At 47.9% G+C, this 27,949-nt stretch overlaps 1 protein-coding gene and 1 long non-coding RNA gene across 3 annotated transcripts; one reads left to right on the plus strand and one right to left on the minus strand.

Moving 5' to 3' along the window:
- INTS1 (integrator complex subunit 1) lies at window positions 1-27,909 on the minus strand. Of its 2 annotated transcripts, none has more exons than XM_064389913.1 (47): window positions 27,735-27,909; window positions 27,245-27,535; window positions 26,490-26,686; window positions 26,162-26,299; window positions 25,406-25,565; window positions 24,928-25,033; window positions 24,486-24,672; window positions 24,211-24,356; window positions 23,767-23,908; window positions 23,252-23,428; window positions 22,894-23,002; window positions 22,353-22,473; window positions 21,629-21,706; window positions 20,969-21,126; window positions 19,704-19,800; window positions 19,218-19,309; window positions 18,841-18,901; window positions 18,262-18,459; window positions 17,865-17,994; window positions 17,520-17,699; window positions 17,281-17,430; window positions 16,591-16,770; window positions 16,299-16,403; window positions 15,343-15,510; window positions 14,914-15,025; window positions 14,313-14,471; window positions 13,416-13,562; window positions 12,940-13,038; window positions 12,447-12,571; window positions 11,417-11,761; window positions 10,672-10,831; window positions 9,943-10,083; window positions 9,387-9,561; window positions 9,180-9,303; window positions 8,531-8,649; window positions 7,449-7,536; window positions 6,629-6,855; window positions 5,505-5,628; window positions 4,895-5,028; window positions 4,335-4,527; window positions 3,957-4,084; window positions 3,359-3,471; window positions 2,692-2,805; window positions 1,770-1,840; window positions 1,181-1,272; window positions 998-1,107; window positions 1-612 (listed from the first exon to the last, which is right to left on the minus strand). In XM_064389913.1, exons 1-47 carry the CDS (start codon window positions 27,790-27,792, stop codon window positions 497-499), a joined length of 6,645 nt encoding a protein of 2,214 aa, XP_064245983.1. In that variant the 5' UTR covers window positions 27,793-27,909; the 3' UTR covers window positions 1-496. The 2 variants fall into 2 exon arrangements, with proteins under 2 accessions (XP_064245983.1, XP_064245982.1); XM_064389912.1 differs by having other exon boundaries at window positions 14,313-14,474.
- On the plus strand, window positions 611-4,034 carry LOC135281223 (uncharacterized). The gene is made up of 3 exons (XR_010347936.1): window positions 611-993; window positions 1,660-1,865; window positions 3,908-4,034. It is a non-coding gene; the product is annotated as an uncharacterized LOC135281223 (long non-coding RNA).
- Window positions 27,910-27,949: the final 40 nt, after the last annotated feature.

Raw genomic sequence — 27,949 nt, forward strand, 5'->3', positions numbered from 1 at the left:
TGGAAACAAAGAGAATTTTAATTATAAAATAAAAAAAAAACCACCCACCCCCAGAAACCAAAGTGGTCTCTCCCCCTGCACAAATCTGCATGTTCTCTCCAACACAGAGAATGCAGACACTTCAATTAAGGGCCATCACTCTCTCCCTTCTGCTCTCCCAGCAGCTCTGCCTTCTTGGAGAGACAAAAAAACCCAAACAGCAAACCAACAGCCACTGCCCCAAGACCCCAAGAAGGAAGTGGTCCCTGTTTGGCACAATGTCTAGGAGATTTTTCTCCCACAATAATGGCATCTCAGCCAGCCAGATTGATCCTTGCCCCTTTCTGATCTTCAGTCAGCACCTTCTTCTTTTCCAGCCCAGTCTGGCCTGCCACATCACCTCTTTGATCCTCCAGCACATGGGTTGCAACACAGTGTTCTTCTTAAAGGGCTGAAATGCAGCTGATGAGTCCATTAAATTAATTCCTCTGGAAGTGGAACTCCCAGAACCCCATGTTCATATCATGGCCTCCATGTGCAGAATCTTCAAGGCCTCTGAGATCTGAGAGCTGGTGTCGATCTGGCCGTACATGCCCACCAGGAAGGCCCTGTGCAGCAGCACTGCTGCGTGCTCTGGGAAAGGGAAAGGCAGAGTGAGGAATGGCCCCAGGGCTCCACGTGCAAGAGCAATCCACCAACGACCACTGGGTGAGCATTTGCAGCTTTATGAGAAATCTCCCCTTCCATAAGAACATGGCACAACGCCCCCCCAACAGCTCTGTGATCATGTGAGAGGTCACAACTCAGAGAAGACTGTAAGGGAGCAAATCTGCTTCAAGGAAGCCCCCCTTGTCTCTATGACAAATCCCCCTTGTGAAGCTCAGCCCAAAGCTACTATTGGCACTGACAGCCTGCTCTAAGCAACAACAATCCATGGCAACTTCCCAGGGGAGCACAGGACCCAGCTTTGACCCTTGTGAGGCCAAGCATGCCCCAAAGGTGGCTGATCCACAGGTACCTTGGCAAAGCAGGGTGTATTCAGGCAGGTTCCTCAGTGCTGTCTGCACCACCTCGAAGTCTCGGCTGCCCAGGCAGTACATGTAGGTGGGCAGGAAATCTGCAGCAATGCTGGGAGTGAAACATGACAGGGTCAGTAGAGCCCCAGATCAGCCAGCACAGCCTCAGTTGCAGTGGTGCTCACCTGGGGTTGTTCTGGATGGAGCGCAAAGCCAGGCTGAAGGCCAGGTTTCGGCAGGAATCCTCTGATGAACTCATCAGCTTCTGCAGGTTTGTCTGAAAGATGGACAGATGTGGATCACAGGGCCATTCAAGGAGCACAAACTCCTCAGACTGGCATTACTCCCCCTCCACACCAATCCAGCCCAACACAAATCCAGCAGGTACTGGCTGACCCCAGAAATCCCTCTTTGTAAAACAGATTATCCTGGTTTTGAATACTTTAAAGTACCCTTCTGTAATCTTATTTCATGTGGGACAGCTGAGTTTTCCCTAGTTTCCAGCTTATTCAACACAGCTGTTCTGTCCTCTCCTTGCCCTGGGAAGAGGACAGAGGTTTAATTCTTCCTCTGACATACAGCAGATGATAGTTGAGGCAGTATGCAATGGAGGGAAATACTGTCTGTCCTCAGCAGGGCTAACTGAGGACACTTTTCTCCTAAGGTGCTGCAACAATCCCCAAAAAGCAGAGGAAGGGTAGTGCTTAAGCTGGCTGTGCAACAGACTCTGGTGAAAAGAATCCCTTCCAGTGGCAGTGAGACACCCATACTCACAGCAAAAAAGGCAAGAATTTCTGGCCTCCGTCTGGACATCTCATCAATGTCTGTCAGAACCTCCAGGATGTCTGGGAGAAGACACAGGTTGAAAAGGTGACTGAAATTCACTGATCCAGCAAAGAATCTTTTTCCCCACAAAACAAATCTCCCAAGCCATCAAGTTTTCCCACTTGCACACAGAGGTAGTGTAATAAAGGCAGTTCTTCATAAAGGAGGAGACCAGGGATGTGCCAGATCAACACATCCCAACCTGCCCAGGCAAAGGAAGGAATGCAATGGGGCAAGAGGTTTCAGTTTCAGAACACCTTCTTCTGTAACTAAAGACCTTTAGAATGTCTCTTTAAAACACGAGGTACAAGCAGGACTTTTTTGTCCTATTCTACATTGGAAGGAAAACTGTCACAACTTAGGTTTGAACACAGGACACCTGTAATTTCAGAAGACCTTTGGAGATTATTGTTCCCATATGCCAGATTAACACGGTTTTCTTCCATGAAGGCCATTTGGGGATTTCCAGCAAACCCTGCTTCTCATCAGTTTGGTATTTCATTCCTATCAGCACTTCAGACCTGGCTCAAACTGCAGCATTCCTTGATTTATTCACACTATGTCCCAAAATGCTTGAAGATCCTTGAAGAGCCTCAAAGGGGCCATCAAATGGTCCACAAGGGCCAACCTCAACCTAAAAGGCCATTGAAGTACTGCTGAGCTCAGTGATAACAGAATCATAGGAAACCTCTGTCACAGAATCACAGGAGGCTATGGACAAGTTAATCCAAAAATGGAACAACATCCTAACTGCTGGTGACTTCCAAACACAGGATTGAAACGGGAAACCAGGCTGCTGCTGACAGATAAGTAAGAAGGTTGACAAATGTCTGCATTTGCCCTGTGGCTTTGCACACAGGTCCTCACTCACCCTCCACTGTCTGGCCTCTGGAGAGCCTCTTCATATACGGGGCCATTTCAGCCGGCGTGAGGGGAGTGAAGAGGGACACGCTGACCAGGGGGAGAGAGCCAGCAGCTGCTTCTTCTGGGGGGAGAGAGAGAGCAGGGCACTGCTGACAGCCTGTGCACTGCCCAGTATTCCCCACCAGTGCAGAGGTGCATCATGAGCCACCAGCAACGCTGAGATACAATTGTCTCACACTGCCTCTAATCTCTCTGCACCTCCTGTAACCCCCTCAGCTGACACTGAGAAGGAAGCTTTGCAAGCTCTTTTAATACTGAATAATTTTCCCATGCAAGCTGTGCAAGCTGTCAACAGTGGAAGAATGAATGTACCCTTGGAGTCCCCCCAGCAGGTCAATCCTTAAGTGTGGATTAAAAGGGCAAAATCCACGACCAGGAAACTCGCCCTTGTTAAGAGCTGTTCTGCTCCAGTCCTGATACCACTGTCAGGAAAACAAATTAACCCATCCCAAATACTGTTTCCCAACTGCTGAGCATACAAGTGCCATTCTCCACCCTAAACACATTGAGCTGTTTCAAGAACAAGCACAGTATACACCCCACAAAAACACCCATTCTCCAAAATAGAGTGTAGGTTCACCAGCTGGAATAACTCTTCTCCCAGCCAGACTCACCATCCTTCTCTTCATCAGAGCCCCTGTCCAAGATGCCACTCTTACTAGGCAGACTCAGCCCAGCCAGCAGGGACTTGAGCATTGCTAGGTCACTGTTGTCTGATGACAGGTCACTGGGAAAAAGAGGTGGTGTGTTTGGGTTTCAACAGCACAGATATGTACACTGATATGTACACTGATACAAATACAGATATGTACACTGAAACAAAGAACTTCTCAGAAGCAGAAACAAGATTTTTCCTTTCTTCACAACTGGAATTCAAATGCATTTCCCCACATATCTGTAGGTGGGACCCTGCAGTCACTGCTCTGGGGAAAGACTCTCCAGCTGCCTCTCTGGAAAGGTTGCAGGGCACTATAATACTTCAATATAACATTTAGGCCATTATGTGAGTTAAAGTCATTATGTGACTTCCTTGGGCTCAGTTTTCACCTATAAAGAAGAGATATGCTGCTCATTTCAGTGGAGGCTTAAAGGAGCCAAGGGTAAAAATGTGCCATATTAGCAGCTACTCTGTCACATCCTCTTGCTGTCTGCTGTCTGATTAGCTCCTGGCAATCTGACTGTGCATGGGCTAACGGGCATAAGGAAGCTTACTGGAGTGGATCCGAGTGCTTCTGCAAGAAGGAGACAGCTGCCTGGGCATTGCACGTGATGTACTTGTGGATAAACTGCACAAACTTGCTGATGAAGGCAGCCAGGTGCCGTGAGGATTTTCTGTAGTTCTGGGAAAGGATCAAGAAGGTGAGAGTTAACCAAAAAATAGCAACAATGCACTGCTCCATCGTGCACCTCTGGGTACCAGGGAGCAGTTTCTTGGTCTGCTGCCTCCTCTTCAAGCTCTCCAAGGTACTTAATGCACTTTTTTGTTCTTAGGCATTTAGGAAGGCTTTCCCTTCAAATGAGAAGCACCCTGTGTTACAGGAGCTTCCCCATCTAGTGGCCAGCACAGGGAGGGAAGCAGGGATTTCCTACCAGCAGCAGCCGGATGAAGGACAGGAGACAGTCCCAGAGTGCCGCCTGGTGCTCGTTCTGGAAGACCTGCGGCTGGAGCAGCTCCAGGATCCCCAGGACATGGATGAAGAAGGTCAAGTGGTTCTGCTGCCTGAATTCCTGGAAATTGAGATGAACGCGGCCGTGCAGCAGTGCTGCAATCATTGGCAAGTGCCTGAAACACCAAACAAGAAAATCTAAGCCTAGATCTTTCAAAGGTACATGTTACCTCATTTCCTGGAAAGTAAAATCCCTTACCCTCTCTCTGAGTTCTTGTCTTGATCCCTGTACAGATAGACTCTGCATGCCCCATTTCCCACCCATACTCTGCTCCCTAGTCTCCAATTCCAAGATTACTTCCTGACAGACACAAGGTGTTGCCTCATTGTAAAAGATGTAACTTTGCTGCCTTTTCTCTGACATCTGTACATGAAGGTGAATTCTCCCACCACCACTGTGATTGCTACAAGTTTATTCCCTTTCTAGGACAAGGGTGGATGCTTTTCAATAAGCCCCAGCCACACACAGGGAGAGAGAGGTACCTAAGGAGAAGGATGGGATGAGCCACAGCCAGCTTCCTGCAGGCCATATTGGCATCCCACACGCGGCTTTCGGATGACTTGGAGTCACTGGTGTCTGCGAGGAGGTTAATGAATCTGTGAACCAGGGCATCAAGCTGGAAGAAAAATAATGAGCAAACTGTTAAGAAGTTTAATGTACAAACCAGCCCCTGGCTCTCCAGCAGTGCTTCCCAATTCTTTTCCAGCTACACAGGGGGGTTAGCAGAAATTATTTTCAGGTAGAATCTGTGAGCAGATGCAGTGCTCCAGCTGGCATGGGATCTGAAGTCCACAGTCCCTACAGACATCAAAGTAGGATCAGATGTCTGCACACTTTTGTCTTACAGAAGCCTTTGGCACACAGAAGCTTGTGGAGCTTACATTATTTTAGAAGGACATTGCAAAATAAACCACACCAGAACTCTCTTCTCTGGAGAGTGCAGGCAGGGACAGGATAACAGAAAAGCAAAATAAAGAAACCAAAGTCACCCAGGAAGCTTTTGCCAGCCCTCACCTTCTACTCTGGGCATCAAGGTAGCATCCATTCTGCATACACAACTGAAAAGGGGCCTTCCTCTGTCTCTAACTTTACCTTGCACGTGCTGCTGTCTCTGGCTCCTTCACTGGTAAGAAGCATCTCAGGCATAGGGACCAGGAGCTCAGGTAGTTGCAGGTATATCTGAAGCAGAAGGTCCTGGCAGCATTTCCCCACAGAACTGAAGGAGAAAGGGAGAGGTCAGCCACTGAAAACTACATTAGTTCAAGTAGCAAACATCCAAGACTCATCAGATTAGTAACAGCCTTCCTGCATGTGGCAAACACAGCATGTGAAAACACAGACATCACTAATCTCAACCAGTGTTTTTTTAAGTCTTTGCTTCTTTTGAACAACTCAAATCATTCACTTTCTACAGAGATCCATCCACAGTCTATGGGGATCCATCCATCCATCCACAAAGCCATTTGGAGTGAGAAAACTGCAGTTCAAAGGGCACAAGAGAGAGAAGAAAGCTCTGCTTACATCTCCAGTGCAGAGCTCCTCTGTGGTACTCAGGGTCAGCCCCATCCCAATTGGAAAATAAGCCAGAACCACAACTATTCAGACTAACCAGCATGTTCTCTATACACCTGAAACCCCTGGAGATCCCTGGCATAGTCTGTACTGGGAGGCAGTAGAAAGCAACAGTTACTTAGAATCTTTCCTAATATCATCATAAGCAAGGTTGGAATTAGGTCAGTTCCTTTCACTGCCACAAAAACATCATCTTCCTGTTCTTTCCACAGTCTTAAAATAGCTGTTAGGAAACAATTTGGTCTCCATTCAGCTTTGAAAGCAAGTCAGAAGCAGGATGTATTACAAGCTGTGACTCAAGGGATGAGTAGACAAGAAATCCCACGTTAGGAACTAGTAATTAAAAATAACCACTGCCTTAAAGAACAAAAGTAAAAATCTCAAGCATGTCAAGAATTTCATTCTGAAGTCCTAAAATCAAGAAGGTCCTTAAATTTCACTTTTGAAGTCAGCTTCCTGGGCTGAGTATCACTTAAACCACTTGTTATTTCCCCAAACCTCAGGAAGGATAGTGTGCATTTTTATACAGGCTCTGGAACATGACATTCTTAATGCAGACATACTGGCAAGTCTCAGCATTACCTGCCTGCCTGTGCCCAAGAACTACAATTCCAGCAGACAATGCTCCTCATCTGCACCCTCACCTGCTTCCCCACTGCTGGATGCAGCTGGTCAAATATTCTGTTACTTTTTTGATGTTCTCAAGGTCTCCATGAGAGCAACTGAGCAACAGCGGCAGCCGGGACTGGATGAGTGTGCAGGAGGCCTCGTCAGTGTTCTGGTATCTGGTCTCTGCTTCAGCCAGGATCAGCTCCACCATGCTGATCAGTTCTGATGCCTTCAGGTGGAGCACAAATTCCTCACGGCGTTTCTGCAATGCAAGAGAACACCCCAAATTATTCCACACCAAATCCCAAGATCCTTATTTCCTTCTAGTCACGCCTTCCCCGACTGGAATGGAACATCTTAGAACCAGACTTAAGAACACCCCATATCTAGACCTCTGAAAAAATCACAACCCCAAATAAAATCTCTTTACCCCTCTTCTACTTCTTCATTTACTTCCATCTCAGCATGTGTGACGGGTCAGAAAGCCTAATTCAGTCACCAAACCAAAGAAATTCTGTGGACAAGAGACACAGCCTCCTTTTCTTTGTAAAATGGCAATTATCCCATGCTGAGTTTTAGCTTGCTTGCCACTCTCTTGTGCCTTTACCAGATATTGTGGCAACTGCTGCAGAGGAAATGCCAAGTGGGCAAACTTTATGTGTTCCATCAGCTTTCTGGACTCTAAAATGCCACTGTAATATGTAACAGCAGAGCAGCTAAATAATCAGCTGAGGTACAGGCAGCAAACTTGGCACACTGCACCTGAATCGCTCCAGCCACCTCTTGGCCATGGAAAAATCAGGCACTGTGAAAACATTGATCCAGATAGTAATCTTGGAAGAACTGAACCAGTACCTGAGGAGTTCTCTGGTCCCTTCCCTGCCAGATCCGAGGAATGTGAATACAGGCCCACAAGAAATCCAAGGATGCAGTTGGGTCAAACCTGCCAGAAGACAAAAGAAGACAGATTTGCAATTAGAGTCAACACAACCCTCGGGCAGCACACAAACACACGGAAGCATCACTAAACATGATGAGTGCTGTGAAGAAAGAAACATCTGCAAATGTAAAAATAGGACCTATTAAGTCCCAAGAAGGGGGTTGGTTCTGTTCCCAGATTATGACTAAATAGTTGTTGCAATAAGCACAGCACAGGGTGCAGAACAGAACAGAACAAATGGCATTCAGCAAGTGTGGGGGTTACATGGAGCCTTACACCAAGGCCAGGAGTTGGTCTGATTGTACCAACAGAAACAGTTGGTACAATCAGACCAATGACCTTACTGTTGTCCCTATTACAGCAGTTACCTTGAACTGAGAAAGTAATTTGATTTTGAGCAAGAAATTATGAATAAAATAATAAATGGAAATATTTTAGAAGTAAATTTTAGAAGTATTGCTGTTATTAGGTTTTAGCACTTCCTGGTCCATAACTGTAACAATACGACTACACTGGAACTTCAGTGTATGAAATCTGTGTAGAAGCTGAGAGCTAGGGCTGCTGCAGAGATCAAAACTGGGAGGCTGATGCCATGAAAGGGTTAGAAAAAAGACTGGAAATGGAGTTTAGTACAACCAAAATATCCATCAGAGCCTGCCCAGGTACAGAGACAGCCCTCAGTTTGCTATCCAAGCCATCCTGCAAACCCTGTGTTCATAAAGACTACCAACAAGGGCAATGCAAGATGGATTACCCACAATTAGCACTTCCTGTTTAGAACACAGCCAAATCTTTATGTGCTGCTTCCATCAAACAGTAGGTAATATTTATATCAAGGTACACAAATCAGCAGGACTGAAATCTGCATCCTTCTCACAAAGTCTATTTTTGGCTGACTTACATCTCCTGGCAGACACATCATGAACATGGCAGGTCTTGTTCTCTCTCAGACAGAGTTGCCCAACTCAATCCCTTGGCTAGGCCAAACAAGACTCACCTTTGCTCCCTGTTCCTGCCAAGCAGAAGCCTGATGCACTGGTGCAGTGTGGTCCAGCTGGACTGGTGAGTCAGAAGAGCCAAGAGGTAGGGGCGGAAGGAGGGCACCTGGGACCCTGCCTGGAAGCACCAAAAGAGGAAGAGATGTAATGAACAGGTCCTGGTAGCAAGGTGGCTGTAGGACATGCCATGTGTATTGCAGAAGGATGACAACCCAGTAGGGCAGACAGCACAGACAGCATGAGGATTTAGGGCAGCACACTCTGAGAAAACATGGCATCAGATGTGAAATTCAGTTTCAGCCTTAATTTTGGCATGGCACTTTGGGCAAGCTATTGATCTGTCTGCAAAAATACCAACGAAAACACAGCTGGCTGGGTTGTTATAGGACCATGCTGTGTCTGTAAAGCACTCTGAAGTCCTTAAAAGAACATAACTGAGGAAATATAAAGACAAGAGGAAACATAAGCCCTGCACTGAGAAATGTGAGCCTTGCAGAGAACTGTCCTCCTAGTCAGCCTGTATTGCTTTAGAACTCACACAGTAACCTGTGGCAGAACATAAAACTACCCCTTGCCCTGTTTCCAGTGCAGGTCAGTACCCCAGAAAGTTGTTTCAGCACAGCAGTCCCTCTGCCCAACAATTCTTACTTTGTTCCAGGAGAACAGCAGCTTCTGCTGTAGATCAGGGCAGCTGCTGATGACCTCTGGGTCCAACATCTCCAGCCAGTCATTGAGAAGGCCAGAGGCAGGCCCTGGCCAAGCTGATTCAGCACTGTGGACAAAGCAAGGCCAGTGTCACTGGTGATACCATGCACCCAGACCTACCTGTGAATTCCCATCATTGCCTTGGCTCACCTGCAGCTCTCCACCTCCTTCTTTACTGGGGTTTCTTCTTTGTCCTGGAGCAACAAGGAGCACACCACAGCAATTGGTTTCATGGCAGGACACCTGGTCTCAACAGTAGCTGAGAAGAGGACAGTCAGGAGCTCCTCCAGGTACGGAGAGTGGGTTTCAATCAGACCTTGAAGGACTAGCAGAGAGAGAAAGATGCCACTCATTAGCTCCAGGATGTGGTGAAAGGTATGGAACCTTGCACGTACTATTCCTGATAGCCAGGCTCAGTGAGGAAGAGGGAAGCCATTTTTATCTGGGATAGTAGGCTTTCAGTTCTTTTTGTTAGTGAAAACCAACAGTTTGCTCAGAGACATAATCTGAGCCCCCGATGACAGTTTATAAACCCATATACAGTGGGGGAAAGGAAGTGATCCAAGACAGGACCAAGCTTAGATCAGTTCAAATTTTCTGATCCAGGAGAAGGCAGATTCCCACAGCCTGCACACTAGGCACTGCCTTGCTGGGCTGGAAGTTCAAGCTGATGCTACAAAGAAGGAGAGCAGAAGGACATCCATACCTTTGCTGATGAGCTCTGGCTCCACATTACACTTCTCTCCTGATTTCAGGGTTGCAATGATGGCACAGACTGTGGAGCTGATCAAGTCCGGGTCACGACGGAAAGAAAGAGCTTCTGTGAGGTGCAAGAAGCCACCTCGAACTGTAACAGAATCACAGCACTGGCATCACAGGGACAAGCCAGCCCCCACATCAGACTTCCCTCCCACAGATTCCCCATGTGGCTCCAGGGCACAACTACTCAAACATACAAATACACATTCTACTGCCATTTATGGCCACCAGAACCCTTGACAGCTCTCCTGCATGGACATGTGGCTAAGAAGCTCTGTAACCACAAACCCATTTCCATGCACAATCTCTTGGTTAGACTCCTGCTCCCAAGGGATGGCAGATGATAAACTCTACAAGTCATGATGTGACCTTGTTCCAGAGGCATTCCTGCATGCTCACCTACCAAAACTATAGCTCACACAGAATTCCTGGCCTGAGAAATTGTAAATTTTCCCTGAGAGATCTGGTGTGCTTGGTGTCTACTGCAAGCCCCCAGAGCTAAGGCACTCGTTCACAGCCTCAAAGAGCTTCTGCAGCACAACATGCTACTTTTGTAACTCCTTATGACACCTGTCTAAAAGGCTCCCCACAACACTTCCTGCTCCAGGTGCAGTTTTGTGTCTTTCTTGTCCCACTTTGTCCCCTCTGAGTCCCATAAGCTGCCCAGTGCCAGTACCATCAGTGATCCTGTGCCTTGAGGAGTATTGCACAGCAAAGGCCTTCAGCTGAGCTCGCAGGGGACCATCTTCCACCGCGGGGTTCTCCAGCCACTGCAGCATCTGCATGAGCACTTTGAAGAAGAGCGAGGAGAAGGCAGTGTCCTGTGGCACGGAGCGCTGGGAAGAAATTCTTACAGTGAGGGTGGTGAGGCATTGGCAGAGGTTGACCAGAGGTTCTGGACTCCCCATCCCTGGAATTGCTCAAAGCCAGGTAGGATGGGCTTGGAGCAACCTGGTCTAGTGAAAGGTGCCCCTGCCCATGGCAGGGGAATTGGAGCCAGGTGATCTTTAAGGTCCCTTCCAAACCAAACCATTTTATGACTCTATGAATTAGACTTCTGCTCTCAAACTGTCTGCAAATGCCCTGGCTTGCAAGACACGTCCAATGCTACAGAACAGCACAGACTACAGATCCCCAAACCAGCAGAGACCTACAGCTGTAAATCAAATAAACGGTTACCAGGCTGTGTAAGGTGCACTAACTCCAGGTAATCTCAGCAGTGCCAAGCTAATGCTGCCAACCTGCATCCAAGATGCCCATGGCCAGGCAACCTGAGCTGAGCATTACAGAATGTGCACACAGCAGAGCAGATGCCCTGCAGATTTCCCATTTGTCCCTCACCCCTCTTTATGAAATGCTCCTAAACAGATTTCCCATTTGTCCCTCACCCCTCTTTATGGGATGCTCCCCAAGGCACTCACGTGGTACTGGTAGAGCTGGCGCATGAGCGGGCAGGAGATGAAGTGGTGGCGGTGCATGGCCATGACCAGGGCGCCGCTGTGCGCGGAGTTGAGCAGCGCAGCCACGGCCTGCAGCAGCCGTGCCGCCATCCCGCTGCCTGTGGCTCCACTGGCTGTCACCCCAGTGCCTGTGACCCCGCTGGCCGTGACCCCGCTGGCCGTGACCCCGCTGGCCGTGACCCCGCTCTCCGGCGCGGCCCCTTGGCGGATGCGGGCCAGCTCCTGCCCCAGGGACTGCTGCAGTGCCAGCGCCAGCGGCCGCAGGCTGGAGTTCTGCCACCGCGGGTCCGGGGTCAGTGGGAAAAGCTGGGGAGATACAACAGGGAGTACATTTATGACAGACAATGAAAGGATTGCTGCACCATGAGCACCCCGAGGCAGAGGAGCGATTCACCTTGTACAGTTATACTGACTGTAGGCTAACGGGAACCTTCTGATACAGCTTCTGTTATATTCTATGAACATAAGCAGCATCTCTGCAACCCCAACATGATTATCAACACTGACACTGCAGGGGAATCCTACTACCCAAACACCAACAACCAACTTGGCCAATTAATTCCCTGTAGGCTCCTTCTGGAGTCAGTGGAGGGAGGGAAGCTCTGTAAGCAGACAAGCCAGAGTACAAACGCTGTTTGCACACAGCTTTGCTGCCAGGGCCCTGTGAGCATTTCACAAATCCTGCATCCACTGCTGAGAGGAAAGGCACTATGCACAGAACAAACAAGGTGCAGAGACAGCAACATACTAGTAGGTACTGACAGTACCAGGCACGATCAAAAGCCACATCACGTTCCAACTACAAGAGAAAATTCCTGCCAGTATCAACTCCACCAGGCTGTAATGGCACAGCCTCATTACATCAGGGCTTTCATATTTATTGCCTGCAAACACTGCAGGATAAGGAGTCACAAGATGCAAGTATAAGAGAAATGGATTTTGTAAAGCTGCTGCAGGGAAGCAGCTACTCAGCTGGAGCTTATAACAGTACCTGCAGCAAGATTCCTGCCAGATCATCTTCTGGGCCCAGAACACGGACCTGGCTCAAGGCCCGGATCCGACTCTGACTTTGAGAGTTTTCAGGACTGGATTTTGACCTTGCAGTCTCAGCGCTGTCTGCAAGAGGAATAAAAGGAAAAGAATGAAAATGCTGTTATGGTAGATAGCATCTGGAGCCCCAACACCAGATCACCTTCAGCTTTACAGTCTCTACTGAGGAATTCAGTAGCTTTCCTCTTAACTCCAAGCAAGACCTACTTTTCCATATGACTCAGAAAAACTCACTGTAATAAACTCCAAAAATACTGGAATTTCTCTCTTTGCCAGAAGCAAAAAACTCTAGCAAGGACTGGTGTCTAACTGTAGCTTGCTGGTTTATTACAACATGACTGCTTTTTAAGACATCTCTGCCTGTTCCTCTCAACCGCAACAAAGGAGGGACGTTTGGAAGATGACTTTGATATTTAGGCTACCCTGGGCAGTACCTCGGCGGGCTGGTAAGGAGGCAGTAAGCAGGGAGTGGAAAGTCTGGCCTCCTGTTGCTCCTCTCTCATGTTGAACCTCCACAAGATGAGCCATGTAGTCTGAAGAAAGAAGGAAATAAAAGCACATCATCATCTTGCCCTCTTCATTAAAGCAGGACAGAATTGGCTGTTTGTACAGCTCCTACAGACAAGAGAATCTGCTTTGTATGATGCCTTGAAAGCTTTATTTCTCTTACAAAGTACCTTCCAAAGTTCTTTTTGACTCTGTACATTCCAATCCAAAAATTCCTCCTCTATTTTGGGAAATACAGCCAAGGGCCACCCAGGTGTCTACAGTGACAACACGCTGCCAAAGCAGCCTGTGCACAAAGTTTGCTGAACTAGCTTGGCTTTTTCCAAGGAAGTCACAGGAGATACTCATGGAATCTGTTCAAGAAAAAGTTAAATGCCTAGTCAGCCTCCTCTGTAACTCTTACTTTTGTCCATGATGTTCTGCTCCAGTGTCTGTGGGTCATGAGATACTGCCTGATCCAGGTACTGCAGAAGTTTGCTCATGCTGGAAACTGGGATTCCAAAGGACTGAACAAAGAGAAGCAGCTGCTGTGGCTCCAGGTCCTGCAGGGCTGCAACAGACAAACACTGAGTCCTCAGACCTCTGAACTGTCCATGGAGGGTCACATTTATTACCTGATCTTTATGATTTTGTCTGGACCAACAGTGACACATTAATGACAGAGCTGTAGAGAGCCTAAAGCCAGAAGTCTGACAGCTGCCTACTATATTTTCTTTCCTCTGCAAATCATTGCTGCCTTATTGCATCTTCCAGTTAATTCACTCACTGGCTAATCTGATCTTCTGTTTTAATTTTATTAGAACCTCAGTAATGCAATCATTCGTATTAAAAAATAACTTCCACCCTATCTCTTGATGGCTGCAGGCAGGAATTATTGAATAATTCAATCACTGGCTATAGACAGCTGTCATTTAATTAGTAAAATGGGATGAAAGCTCTGAATACCAAGAAGAAAGAGAGCCCTGACGAGTGGTATGAGGACCAGAGTAACCAGAGGTTTAGCTTACATCCTTTAGGCACAGCTTTCCACAGTGCTGTGCCTGTTGTCTGGTGATTGCATAGCTTAGTTCCATCTGCATTGTAGAAGAGATGGGACCTCAATTCAGAGTCTCCCACTCCTTTAAAATACACAGGAAGGGGAATATCCATTCAGACTCACTCCCCTACTTTAAAAATAACGGAGACAGATGGCTACACCCAAAGGCATCCAAATAGGATGGCTGGGCACACTTGAGCAAGGAAGCCTCTCCCTTTCCTTCCAGCAGGGTTTGAAACACCAGCAGACATGGCACAGGCTCACCTGCATCCACGAGCCGTGGGACCTCGGAGCGGATCATCCGCAGCTTCAGCCAGTCGGGGAGCAGCAGAGCCTCCTCGGAGGTGTCAACCAGAAATGCAGTAGGAAGGGGCTTTTTCTCAGGGAACCATATATCCAGTAAGGTGTAAAAATCACCATCCCCTGCTTAAGAGTGGATAAAAAATTATTTCCCATGTTCACAAGCACCTAGAAAGCCCTGCCCTTCTCTATCAATACATCAGAACACACCATTGTTTTGGCATTTCCTGCTGTCTGCAGAAAGAAAAAACAAAACAAAACAAGACAAAAAACAAACAAACAAACAAACCCCACAAAACCAAAAAAAACCAAAACAAACCAAGCAAACAAACAAACAAACAAACAAAACCCCAAAAACAATCCCCCCCCAAAAAAAAAACCAGCCTGCAAATCCGTCACTCTTTGCAGTAATATTCCAATAACAGCTATAAACATGTACTACAAGGTCAAACCTGTGAGTAGGATTAATACCAGTCTGACCTGTTAGGAGACAGAAGACAGAGAAAAGATATCCTGTATTGACCATTACCCCCCCCCAAAAAAAATCTGAGCATACTTCACTGACCTTGAGGTGGCCCCAGTGTCAGCAGAATAACCATGGCATGGACCACAAGGATGTGCATGGTGGCTGTTTCCCCACTAGTCCAGCGAAGGAACACCTGATCCTGGGACTCTGACTGGAAAAAGGCAGGGTAAGACAGGATGAGCAAAGATGGGGAGAGAAAGCAGCATATGAGAATGGACAAACTTAGTCAGACCACAGTTCCCAACATCTCCAACAGTGGCCACAAAAGATACTTAGGGAAAAGTTAAAAAGGCATTTTACAAACACATAGGCTTGGCTCTGATACTATGTCACAATCCAATTATTTTCAGAACAGGGAATTCTTGGGCTGGACTTGGTTTATTCAAATTGAGTAACCCATTAAGGGCTTCTGTTTTGTTAAGCTGCCCAGTGTCTGTGCCCTGCTGGGGCAAGGCAGGAGGCACTCACCCAGCTGTACACCTCCTCGCCCTCCTTGCTCTGCCGCATGCGCTTGATGTAGCGGGAGAAGATGGAGAGCAGAGCCACGAGCACTGCATCTGACTCAGCACTGTAGGAGAGCTTGGAGAACAGGTGGGACATGATGGTGGAGCGCTCCACGATCAGTCTGGCAACATCCTGCAGGGAGAAAACATTCAGGAGGTCTTTACACAGCCAGGTCGCACTGTTTCACTGCACCATGTTCTCCAGCTCCCATCACCAGCCCAGTACACACCACTCTGGAGATCAGAACTGACACAGGAGGGAAAAGGCCGGTGCTTTGCATGCATCTCACAGTGCCCCAGTGGAGCACAGATGCATTCTGATGCACCCCATTACAAAGTAAGCATTTACATAGCATTACTCTGAAGAAAAAGATCTCCTGATGCTTATCATTCAACCTCCTCTGTGCATCCAAACACACAGCACATGAGCCTTAAAAGCAACAAAAAAAATACACGGGGGAAAAAAAGAAGAAAAAAATCATTATAAAAAAATCACCAAAAGCTTTTCTAAAAAGAAAAAAACTCACACAACCCAGCAATCTAGTTTTGGTTATGGGGAGTACATATCCCACCACTGAAGTTCCTGATTTCCCATTCTCTCCCCAAACACATATGACTGTAGGTTTAGCACCTGCTTACTTATGAAACACTGCCAGGTGGTGCGATTTCCATCAAAACACTATTCATTCTTGCATTCCCCATTCCAGCTGATGGGCTGCTGCACCAGAGGTTATTGCTCTGATTACCATTACATTATATAAGCCTAAGACACAGGCTTGCCTTTCAACCCATGCACAGACACAAACATGCAGTTATCAGAGTAACACACTCCCCAAAACTCATCCTGGTGGTACAGCAAGTCCCATGCCTACCACTGTCCTGGGACATGCCATGTGTTCCCCACACAATCCCTCCTCTCACCAGAGCAAGGTCGTTGTGCTGTCCCTGCTCCTCCACTGGGGCATGCTGGGAGAGGTACACCAGGTAAGCACTGATGGTCTGGGGATCTGTCTCCATGTGGATAGCCTGGAATGAGAATTCCTTTAATTAAAAATCAGGATTTAATGAAAACAAGCACCAGCATAAGCAAAATTCTTCTGCAAGCACACAAACATGACAATATCACAGCCAGGTCCAGTTTGTTTAGATCTGTTTCAGCACTAGCAGAAAAAGAACAAACCTGACACTCCTCCCTTCAGCTGCTTCCACCCACCTGCTGCAAGGCCAGAGCTGTCGTGGCTCTCACACTGTCAAACAGGGGCAGCCTTGGGAGGTCCCTCAGCAGCCACTGATATCCCTGCAGCAGCTCGGAATCACCAGAGTCCTCTTCCATGGGGTGATCCTTCTCCTCCCCATCACGCATTCCTCCTTCCGACAGCACCAAGGACAGGCCCTGCACAAGTCACACACATACAGCTGTTGTACATGAAGCCACAGCTGGACTGCTAGTTTCATATTAGTGAATATAACAGGAACATGCTTCAAACACCACAGAATGCTCCAAATGCAGCACACAACAGATTTAATCTCATACAATGTGTTTTCTTGACAGATACCCTGCTTGAAGTTTCAGTCTGAGCACCAGGCACTCACTCACACTACTCACAGAGAACAGCCTCTGCCAATTACTCCACATGGCACATGATCTCCTGAGCCTACACCTGAACTCTACAGGAAACATAGTAAATCCAGCTCTATCTTAAGTACAACTTAGCTGTTGAACAATAACTTCTGAGCAGCAGGGAGCAGAAGTGCATTTGATGGGGTTTGGAGATTGAGACAAGTCACAGAAGGAGGATGACATGGAACAATTTCACTGTGCTGGATCTGGACTCAAGATAAGCAAGGGCTCTGCCCTGGGCTTCAGCCAGACCCTAGTCAAGATGATTTTCATTCTGCTCACCTTCATGGCCAGGACCCTGGAAGCCACCTGGGAGGAGCTCAGGCGCCGCAGGAAGTAGTCAAGCACCTCGCAGGTTGTCTGTTCATCTGCTTTGGGTCCCAACAGCAAGTCTTGCAAGCGTCCAAGCAACTGCCTTTGTTTCTGCTGTCTCTGTGGAGTGATAAGTTTGTCTGTCCAGTGAAATCAAATCTGGGCTGCACAGAAATTAGGTAGCAGAAGGGATCCCCGAGACTGCTCACCTGGCGTTTCTTGGCACGCTGGTCCTTACTTTCACCCTCCTCTTCTTCTTCACCTGAGGTTGATTCATCAGCAGCATCATGAAGCAGGAATTCACAAAGACACTGCACGGGCAGGACGTCCAAGGAGCCCTCACTGGACTGAACCAGATCTGCCAGCCATGGCATTGACTGTGATGAGGCCTGAGAAGGATGAGAGTAGCAAGGTCAGCAGAACATAGATGTAGCATACTGATAATATAATTCCTGAGCAGCAAACCACCTTCCCCTGAATCTCACTTAGGTCCCTTTCACCCCTCGCTCTGCCCACGTTTCAGAGGCAAGGGATCCAGTCCCAGCACAGCCCACCTGTCTCTGGATGATGTTGAGAAGAAAGTCAGGATGGCGACTGCGACACAGAAGGTGGCCCAAGCGAAGAGACTGGTTCAGGCTCTTCACCTGCTCCAGAACATGGGGTGGAGGTCTGCGAGGGGGGCCCCTGCCACAGAAACAGCAAGTTACAGGCTGACAGACCTTCACTCTGATGTGAGGAGGATCAGTCAGCTCTGTAGTGCATGAGGGGTTTATAGGAAGGTGGCAGGCATGTTGGAACCAGATGATCTTCCAACCAAAACCTTTCTATGATTCTGTGATCCCACAGGGTTCTTCTTCCCCACATCAACCACCCCGTGGAGGAGCAGGGTTTCCTCACTAGTGCTGTTAACTAAGATTTCATGATGGTACTAGAACGCAGAAGGCTACTTACTGAGGGTCCAGACTTGTCAGCTGGGACAGCAAGAGGCTGCTGCTCTCTGTAATTGTTTGTTTTGTGGATGCAGCTGCCAGATGACCTTCAAATGCAAGAATCTCCTGTTTTTCTCTCTGGGAGATTTGAAGTTCACGATTAATCATCTCTGTGCGTGTCTCCTCATCCGTCAAGGTACATTGAGGATAGGAATAATTACTGAGAAAATAAGTTTAAAAAAAGGAAATGGTTATCTTGTTCTATTCAAAATTCATGAACCACAGTCAGAAAGAACACAGGACCCCAGCTCTGACAGACAACATAGGAAAACCAAGTAGTTTCTCAGTGGAACCAGGAGGCTGAGACCTTCTCAGCAAGGCACAGCAGTCATCCCCCTCCCCCTTTTTCTCAGCTTTATTCCCTTGCTTATAATATTTTTGTCAAGGGAAGGCACTTTTCCCACTCCAACTGCAGTGTTGATGCCAGTTTATCTTACACAAGTCCCACTGGAAAGGAAGCAGTTGCATGGCACAAACTTAATTCAGAAATGTGTGTTTTCAGTGGTCTGTTTGATATACATAGGGATTTAACCATACTAACTTGGTCATGACCATTTCCATGAGCATCTTTAGAGAGGGGTACTCCTCCCATGCAGCCAGACCTGCAGCAGAGAAGAACTATAAGGAATACAAGAAAAAAATAGAGCCTTTATATATACTCTAACACATTGCAAGGTGGGGAAACACAAACCTGAGAACAGCTCATAACACTCAGCACAAACAAGGCAATTCCAGCCACATGCTGGTCCAAACCCCACCTGCACACATTTTTCACCCACAGGAGATACACGGGTATTTAAGTGCAGGTACCTCACCAACCCAGCACAGGCCTTGCACACAAGCAACCAGACTTCTGCAGAAAGCACCTTGGCCACCTTTTGCAGCAGAACTGGTACCCTGAGAAATGTCCAAACTCACCAATATTTTCAGGATTGAATGCAGCCACTACTAGCAGGAGAGGCCAGGCTTTCCAGTATAGAGTAGAAATAGCTAGATTTGGAGGCTGGTACCTGCAAAAGCCATCAACAGAGATAAGTGGTCAAGTTTAGTTCCTTAAGCCTGCTTTTCACTTTAATCATGCACTGTTTAGATTCAGTCTTGCCAGTTCAGTGCTTTTCCCAACAAAAAGACAGCCACGCCCACACAAAATCCTTTCAGGAGGGGAAGCAGGATTCAGCTGAAGATTTCTAGGGCAGAAAGGTCAGTGCTTGCAGATCAAAGTACATTCCACAACTTGGGTCTTGGACTGCTCTAGGGAAATACCCACCTGAACATGACCCTGAAAATCCCTGTCATTTTTTTATTACAAATTTTAATAGAGAAAAGCATCTTAAAATTTGTGAGCTGGTAATGTTAGTCACAAGGTGAAAGTGAGCTAGATCACAGCTGTGTGATAAGTCTTACCCTGGAGGTAGCTGGATATTCTCTGGATGGTGATAAGTGCACAGATTTAAGACTGCATCGATCAGCTGGATTCTTTCTACCCTCAGGACCTCAACATCTGGAGGAGAAGAAAAGACTGAACAAGTTATTGACCTGTCTACCTACCTGAAAGTCCTTCAAAAAAAGCAGCACAGTATAAAAGAATTTTACTTCAAGCAACTATGTTATTGTGGGCTTGTTCTTGTGATATTACAGAAACAAAAAATCAACATTTAAAGAGCAACAACACTTTAAAAATCCTATAAGTCAATATATAAAGATATGGAGCTTTTCAGCAGCAATCTGGTTTAAATTCTTAAGGGTACTTTTTTTTCCCAAATGCATCCAATATGATACTTGTAACTTTTTTAGAACTTAGATACACTATTTCAGGTAAGCAACAAATCTGCTCAGAACTCCTGGGGCTTAAAGGAACTAAAAATGCATTTCAACTTTGTTGCAAGTTTTCAGATTCAAACCGAGTTTTCCAGTACATGAAATGGGACAGGATTTAAAATCCTAAATGAGAGGCTGGACACATTTTGAGAGGATACTGAACAGCAACAAAGCAAGCAAAGTCTAGATCCTTCCACAAGCATTGAGCAGTTCAAGATCACTCTTTGCCATTAACCAGTCAGCACTAAGAGCATGTAAGATGCTTCAGAATCAAACTCTGACAACACCCTCAATTCTGCCACAAACACATACAGCTCAGCTGAATGGATGTATTTACCAGCAATGCAGGAATTTAGACAAATGCTAAATGAATTCATAAAAGGAGTAAGAGTAAAGATTGCTTTTGTAACTGCTATTCTGTAAGTGTTCCAATAATGGACTTGGGAAGAGCACACAATTGGTTAATTAATTTAACTTCCAATCCTTCCATTTCTGCATAGCCTACAAATTTCATTTTACAGTACGTACAAAGGACTAAATTGAATTTTAAAATGCTGACTCAAAACTCTGGGTGGTTGTTCACAGTCCTTCATTCTCCACACAACCAATAATTTCCCAAACACTCCACGATACAAAATTAGAAACAGTAAGAAAAAATAAGAAGCTTCTCTAGTGAGAAAGCAACATCAGCATGTCTGGCTTTGAGCCAAATGTTTAGCCATCACGACTAAAATATGCTTTAAGTGATGCAAAGGCTCTTTGGTAGGTGGTAGGAGCTGTCTCAGCCCTGGGTGGCAATAGGAGGGAGACAGAAGCAACCCCTGGCTGGTGGGAGCTGTGTGCAGCCTCACCATCTGCTTGCACAGCTGCTGCCCTCTTCACCAAGTGGTCGGCGAGCTCCATGGCGTCGGCGGGGCCCAGGGGCAGGTCCCGCGACAGCCCGATGACCAGGATGCGCATCAGCGTGTCCTCCAGGATGGGCACCTCGGAGCACAGGCGCAGGAAGAAGCTGCAGGACACACCAGACATCAATCACACCTTGGACAACAGTGCCAGGGCTCCTGGAACACTCCACAGACCCTACAGCTCGTCTGAGCAGAAGATACATCACAGCTTCTTTCCGATCTCAAAGGCAACTATTTGAAACAAATTATTATCCGAGTATCACTTGCAGTGCCTCGCACCTCTATGCTTCAGCTTCCGTAAGCCTGAGCTCCCTAATGTTACCCCAGTTACCCACACACTGTGGGGCTGCTCTCCTTACAATTACACTGTCAAGATACAGAACAGCTTGGCACAGGGAACTGGAATGAAGGAGGAAGAGAAACAGATGGAGAGTGGAACAACACCCCCCAGTTTTATGGCAGTGTAACAGATGAAGAAAATCTGAGCACAGTTCCAAGCCTTTCCAACACAGAGCTATATAAGGATCACCAGAAAACACCCATTCCTCTGCCTCCAGCCAGAGCAGCTCCCCACCTGCACCCACCACGGGAGGGGCACACACTCACTTGCGGTCACTCTCAGGGGGCCAGTTGTCCCATTTGTAGTAGGTTTCTGGCTGCTCTGTGAAGAGCACCTTGTGGAGGCTGTAGGGATGAAGAGGACAGTAAACACCATCTGTGAGGCTTAAGAATACATACAACAGTCCAGTCTCCCTCAAATCCTGCTAAAGCTTCCCAAGCTGCACATGAAGGAGCCCCCTCAGATAAGTGAGTCTAACAACAGTAACATGATTCGGAATTGAGAGGACTGTACAATCAATATGGGCTCTGGGCTTTTATACTTTCAGTAGCCTACCTTGCTTACTATTAATTCTGGCTTGAACTGCCTCAGTAATGCTTTGTGTGTGTCAAGACCCCAGAATACCATCTGTCCTCCAGAAGACAGAACTATCTGTCGAGCACACAGCCATACAGCCTTAAAAAGGATGTCAAACAAAAAAACAACAAGGAGTCCAGAGGGAATTTGTTTGGTCAGATAGCTAAAAATCCCCTACTGAGTGGATCCAAATAATATAAATCTGAAATATTTTCCACTATCATATATTTCTGGTACGAGGATGCATCTGAAGCAATTTCAGAGGGAGACAGTCCCTGCTAAAACTGTTTCTGCACCCTGTCTGAAAATGGGAGAGAAATCTAACCAAACCCTGGTGCATACCTGGCTCTTCATAATATATCAGTGTTGGGGAAGGGACTGGTTATGCACAGACATGACCAGGCTGATTCTCACCAGTGCACATAGTCCTTAGGAGCCAGCTTGCTGATAGATGGAACAACTGTATGCAGCCACCAGACAGCATCACGCTGGATAGCAGCAATTTGGTTCTGGAAAGAGCGCAGCACTTCCAGGTCTGAAAAACAATCAGGGCACAAAATACACACATGGGCCTCATCAGAAGTATGGTGGTTTCAAATTAGTAACCAGGACTCTGAAACATCAACAGTAAATCATAGAATCACAGAATGGTTTGAATTGGAACGAACCTTAAAGATAATTTTGTTTCAATTCCTGCACCACACCTTCCACTAGAGAAGGGGAGCCAGAAGAGTGTATGAGAAAGACTTGAGTCCCCCAGCCCTGACAGAACATGATCTTTGCTTTCTGACAGGTGCTACAGGAAAACCCCAGCCATGCAAATGCCACACCCCCAATCTCTGTCAGCCCCAGGATGACAGCAGACTCCTAACCCCAGCTGATGTTCTCCCAACATCAGGGGCAGATATCTACTAAAATGCTCATCCTCAGAGAGAACCTAGGTTCTTCTGCTTACTCTTTTTCTCTCCTTTGTCCCAAGCAATTCCAGCCTCCTTCACCTGGGCTGTGATACCAAGCATCATGGAGACAGCTAGCAGGTCGGTTATGTGGATGACAAATCGCTCCTTAAAATAGAAAAGGAAAAAAAAAAAGAGTTGAATAGCAACACCCAGAGCTGCCTTCTGGAAGTGTTCTGTCATCAAAAATTATGAACATGGATGTTTGGAAATGAGATATGGAAGTGCTGCTATGAGACATACAAATAGTGACTCACTCAGACACCAAAGAGCAAAGGAAGAATGGCCAGGAAAGCAGACACAGAAGAGCTCAGTGCATCACTGGCACATCCAGCAGCACAAGGGCAAAAATGGTACCTTGAATTCCATCTCTGCATACAGGGCCTCCTTCCGCTCCTGCATGAGGCCCAGACAGAAGGCCTGGAAGTTGATCTCATGCTTTGTCTGTTTGATGATCTCTCTCAGCAGAGCCCGTGAAGCTCGCAGGTAATCGTCCTTGGTGGTCAACAGGTCCTGGAACACCATTGCCAGGTACTGGGGCCACACAGAGAGAAAACTTTCAGTGCACTGTAATGGGTCTGCATCCACAGAATGAAGAGACACAGGGAAACCATGCTGGAGGTATCCTGTCCTTCAGACCCCTGGGAGCTGTAATGATGTTTCTCTCATGAAACTGCATTATCACCCAGAATGTGGGAGCTAGAAAATGCCCATTTAAGTTTATTCCTACCAAGAATAATTATATAATTTCAAAATAGTATGATACAGATCAGACAGCTGTCTGTGAAAAGATTCATCTGAGCCTCAAAACAACTAAATCTGCCAGGTGGGGTTCTGGGGTTATCATCAGCCATCCAAGACACTGCACCTACCTTTGGAGCTTGCTCTGAGCTGTGCTGAAGCACAGTATACAGGATCTGCATGTTGTTGGGATTTCTTGCATTTGATAGTTCATTGAAAATCACAAACTTAATGGTGGTGCCCAGGTTATCCCTGTGTGCATTCAGCAGCTCCCTGCAAGGGAAGACCAGGGATACCTGAACTGACATTTCTTTGAAGCTGGACACATTCATTCCATTTCTCCTTGAAGTACTTAGCACACAAAAGTGAAAAGGATAGAACAGCACATATCAAAGGATAATATCAAAGGACTACTGAAAGATTTCTAGGACAATGAAATTCATTTAAATGAACACAAGACACTCCATGCCCCAAGCTGGTATTTAACACCACTGTGCAGAGAAACTGAGACTGTCGAGTCCTTGGGCACATCTCCCACAGTGCTTTCCCTTCCTGTCACAGACCCAGTCACTCACCTGACACACAGCATGTAGTGGTTGAGAAGGACTTTTGGCTTGAGACGAATTTTGATCAGGTTGGAGATAACTTCCATGTCCTCGGAGCTGTGGGTGTTACAGTTCATACAGACTGACATCAGCAAGTCCTGAGCTGGCTTGGTCAACTGCAGAAAAAGAGCAGAAAGACTCCAGCCACTCGCCATTACAGACCAGAAACACAACTGGAGTACAGCATGCAGCCCTCCTGGCTGGATTCCATACCAGGGCTGTGCTTCAGCAGCTCCTCTCCTTACCTTTGGATTCTGCAGCCACATCTCCAGCCTCTGCACGGCCATCTGGCGCACCTCTTTGTAGCCACAGGTTGCTGTGAGCAGCCGCAGGAGGTTCCTGGAGACATTGTCCATGGGCTGCCGCCGGTTCAGCTGGTCCCGGAGCATGTCCAGCACATATTCCTCCACACTCTCTGCAAGGTCTTCATACCTGCACACAGACTGAACTTTACCCATTTCCACAAAAGCCAGTCCAGAGATCAGCACTCTTTCTTCTTTGTGGTATGACTTGCAAACCAAGAAAATCCCCTCTTTTCTCCTGGAACCAGTTTTATCTTTATCAACGTCCCCCAGCAGATGCCACAGGAGCACAGAGCTCCTGCCACAGCTCTGCAGGGTGGGTGAGCACAGACACCTCTACAGACACACCTGCACACAACTGTTAGGAGAGGAAGAGGCACTGTACCTGGGCATGAGCTGGCCCGCCTGCTCCGGGCTCATTTTCTCCTCTGCAATCAGCAGCTCACTCTGGCTGTCCTCCTCCTCTGTCATGGAAGGGTGTGGGCTACTCCCTAAGAGAGACCAGGACACAGCACACTCCATGAGACAACTCCTCTCCCTAGAGATCAATCACTGGACACAGCACACAACTCCTCTCTCTAGAGATCAATCACTTATGCTCTGGTTTGTTCAGCATCTTTCAGGGATCCCTTTCAGAAAGATCATAGCCTCTCACACTGCATCCCATAGAGGCCCATTTTTCACTACCCCCAAACATCCCCTGGACATGAAAGAGCCCCAAAAAGAAGAAAAGCAATGCCTAGAACTCAAAGCCTGGTCTATATGACTCCATCTAACACCAAACTATTCTCACAAGTCAATAAGCACTGCAGGCTCCATCCTCTCCCTAAACCTTTGCTCCTGGTTCCCAAACATCTTCTTACCAGCACTAAGGTCCCCTCCACTACGTCCAACTTCTCCATGCAAGAGCATGGTCTTAGGAGGCATCTTTGTGTTAAAAGCCGTCTGGATGTTATCCACAAATGTCTTGCAGTGAGGGCTGTCCACCCAGATGCGCTCCCCAAGGGAGTCCTCGATGTACACCTGCAGCAGGGAGCACAGCCCATTTCCATGGGGTTAATTAAGGAGCATTTGTGAGTTTTTATTTCCAATACACAGAGTAGGAAACTAGCATAACCAATGTATGGATGAAAACCAGACCAGATGATCATACAAGAGCAAAAATATACACCACCACACCCCAAGCTCTACTGGGCACCTTCTCAAGAAAGACTTTACCACGACTTCTGCCATCAAAATACAGAAGCTGGTCAGCTCAACCTTTTTAAGTTAATGGACTGTTTTAATCCCTACACACCAAAGAGCAAGGAGTCTCTGCAACACTTACATCAATACAGACTCTCAAAGACATCTCAGAAGAGCAGCATTAAGGCAACAAAAGGCAATGGAGGCTATATTCCAGAAACCCATGGAGATTTTTCTTTAAAAGGATGGGCCCAGGCTCCAGTTTCTGCCTCTTTCAGTTGCATTCCCACAGTGGACAAGAGGACACTAGCCACCCCCTTCCCTACATCTATAATAAATCCTGTGCTGCTCTCCTGCTCCAACACATGCACATTTCCCAGCCCAGTCTGCCCACCACTGCCTCAGTCCAGCAGAAGCCCCCTCAGTTCACCGACCTTGACAAAGATCTCTGGCCAGTTCTCATCCTCTTCGTAAGCTGCCATGAGAAGGTTGCATGCCAAGACAGACACAAGACTATTCCCTTTGGCTTTGAAATTGATGGAGGCATCTCTTCGGAGTAGGCTGCACAGTGCCTGGAATAACATAAAACAATAAACAAATCATCTATTGAGAAAGCTTGCAGAGAAGCTGCAGAAATAGAAATACAAACTGCAGAGCTCTGTATTTACAAAGCCATGCAGACCACGCTCTGGTCTGAGAGAAAGTGCAGCTCTGCTCACAGTTTGGCAGGAATGATCTGCCAGTGACTTTGGGAGTCCTCACCTCGATGACCCCTTCAGTGGCAAATATGTTTGGTTTGATTTTTGCCAGGTACATGAGGCTCAGGTAGAGAGTGGTGTCAGGTTTGGCTCTGTTCATCTTCAGCTGCTTCACAGCTCCACACAGCACCCCCTCGATACGGTCATCGTTGCCCTCTGCCTCTGCTGCCTCAATCTCATCCAGCAGCACCGTGGGGACGACTGCAACCACCAACACAAGGCATCAGCATTTACCCTCACGCCAAATAACCACCCTGAGATGCTGCAGGACCAATCACAAGGGACAGCAAAGCACAGACCAGCTCACTTTTAGCCCCTGCAATAGGTTTTCCCTACTCAATTGCCATTAAAAGTTCTGTTTCACAACTGACAATGCCCCTTCATTGTTTTTCCATGCTAGCACACTCCTCTGCAAATGTATCCAACATCAGAAACAGAATGACAATTCAAACGGCAGCATCCAAACCCCGAGATTGCTAAAGCAGTATGTGAATAAAATACCACAATCCAGACTTTGAGATTTCCTCAAAGGAGCATTTCACATACAGCTACTAAACAGCTGTCAGACAGAATGAACACAACCCAACGCCAGCAGAAGAGAAAACCTTGACTTCAGCCCAATATCCAGCCAAGGAAACCCTCGAGAAGAGCACATAATTGCAGTGTGGGCTTCAAGAAAGATCCTGGGATGAGACGCCAGAGCAAGGAGAAGTTTCCCGGACGCTTCCGTGCGACGGCAGGAGCGCCGCGACGCCTCACCTTCGATGGGGATGACAGACGGCTCCTTGATGGAGGGCGAGATGGCTCTTTTCTCCGCCACGGCCGCCTCTGCCAGGCGTCCCAGGGCGCTGAGGGGCGGCGTGGAGGAGAGCTTGGGCCGCTTGCTCAGCCCGGGCAGCCCCGCCGGGCCGGCCAAGGCGGCGGCCGCGTCCCGCTTGCGCTCCGAGGGCAGCCCGGGCGGCGCCGGCTTCAGCAGCGTGACGGCGGCCTTGCCCTCGCCGCTCTGCCCCTTGGAGCCCAGCGCGATGAAGTCTCCGGGCGGCGGGTGCGCTGCGAGGGGAGACACGGCCACAGTGAGCGACAGCGACAGCGAGGGACAGGGAGCGACAGTGAGGGACAGCGAGGGACAGCGAGGGACAGCGAGGGACAGTGAGGGACAGCGAGGGACAGGGAGCGACAGCGAGGGACAGCGAGGGACAGCGAGGGACAGCGCCCGCAGCCCCCCGCCCGCCCGCCCCGCGGGACTCACCGGAGGGCTTGGGCACGGCGCTGGGCCGCCGCACGGCCGCCGCCTTCGGCCGGTTCATGGCGCCGCCGAGCACCGGCCCAGGGACGGACCGAGCGACGGCCGGGACGGACAGACAGACACCGGGCACCGACGGCCGGACAGACCGACGGCCGCGGCCACGCGGAAGCGGAACCGCCGCAGCGCCCCGCCCGCCCCGCGGGGCAGCGCCGTCCGGC

This window comes from Passer domesticus, chromosome 15 (genome assembly GCF_036417665.1).
Source record: "Passer domesticus isolate bPasDom1 chromosome 15, bPasDom1.hap1, whole genome shotgun sequence".
NCBI lineage: Eukaryota > Metazoa > Chordata > Aves > Passeriformes > Passeridae > Passer > Passer domesticus.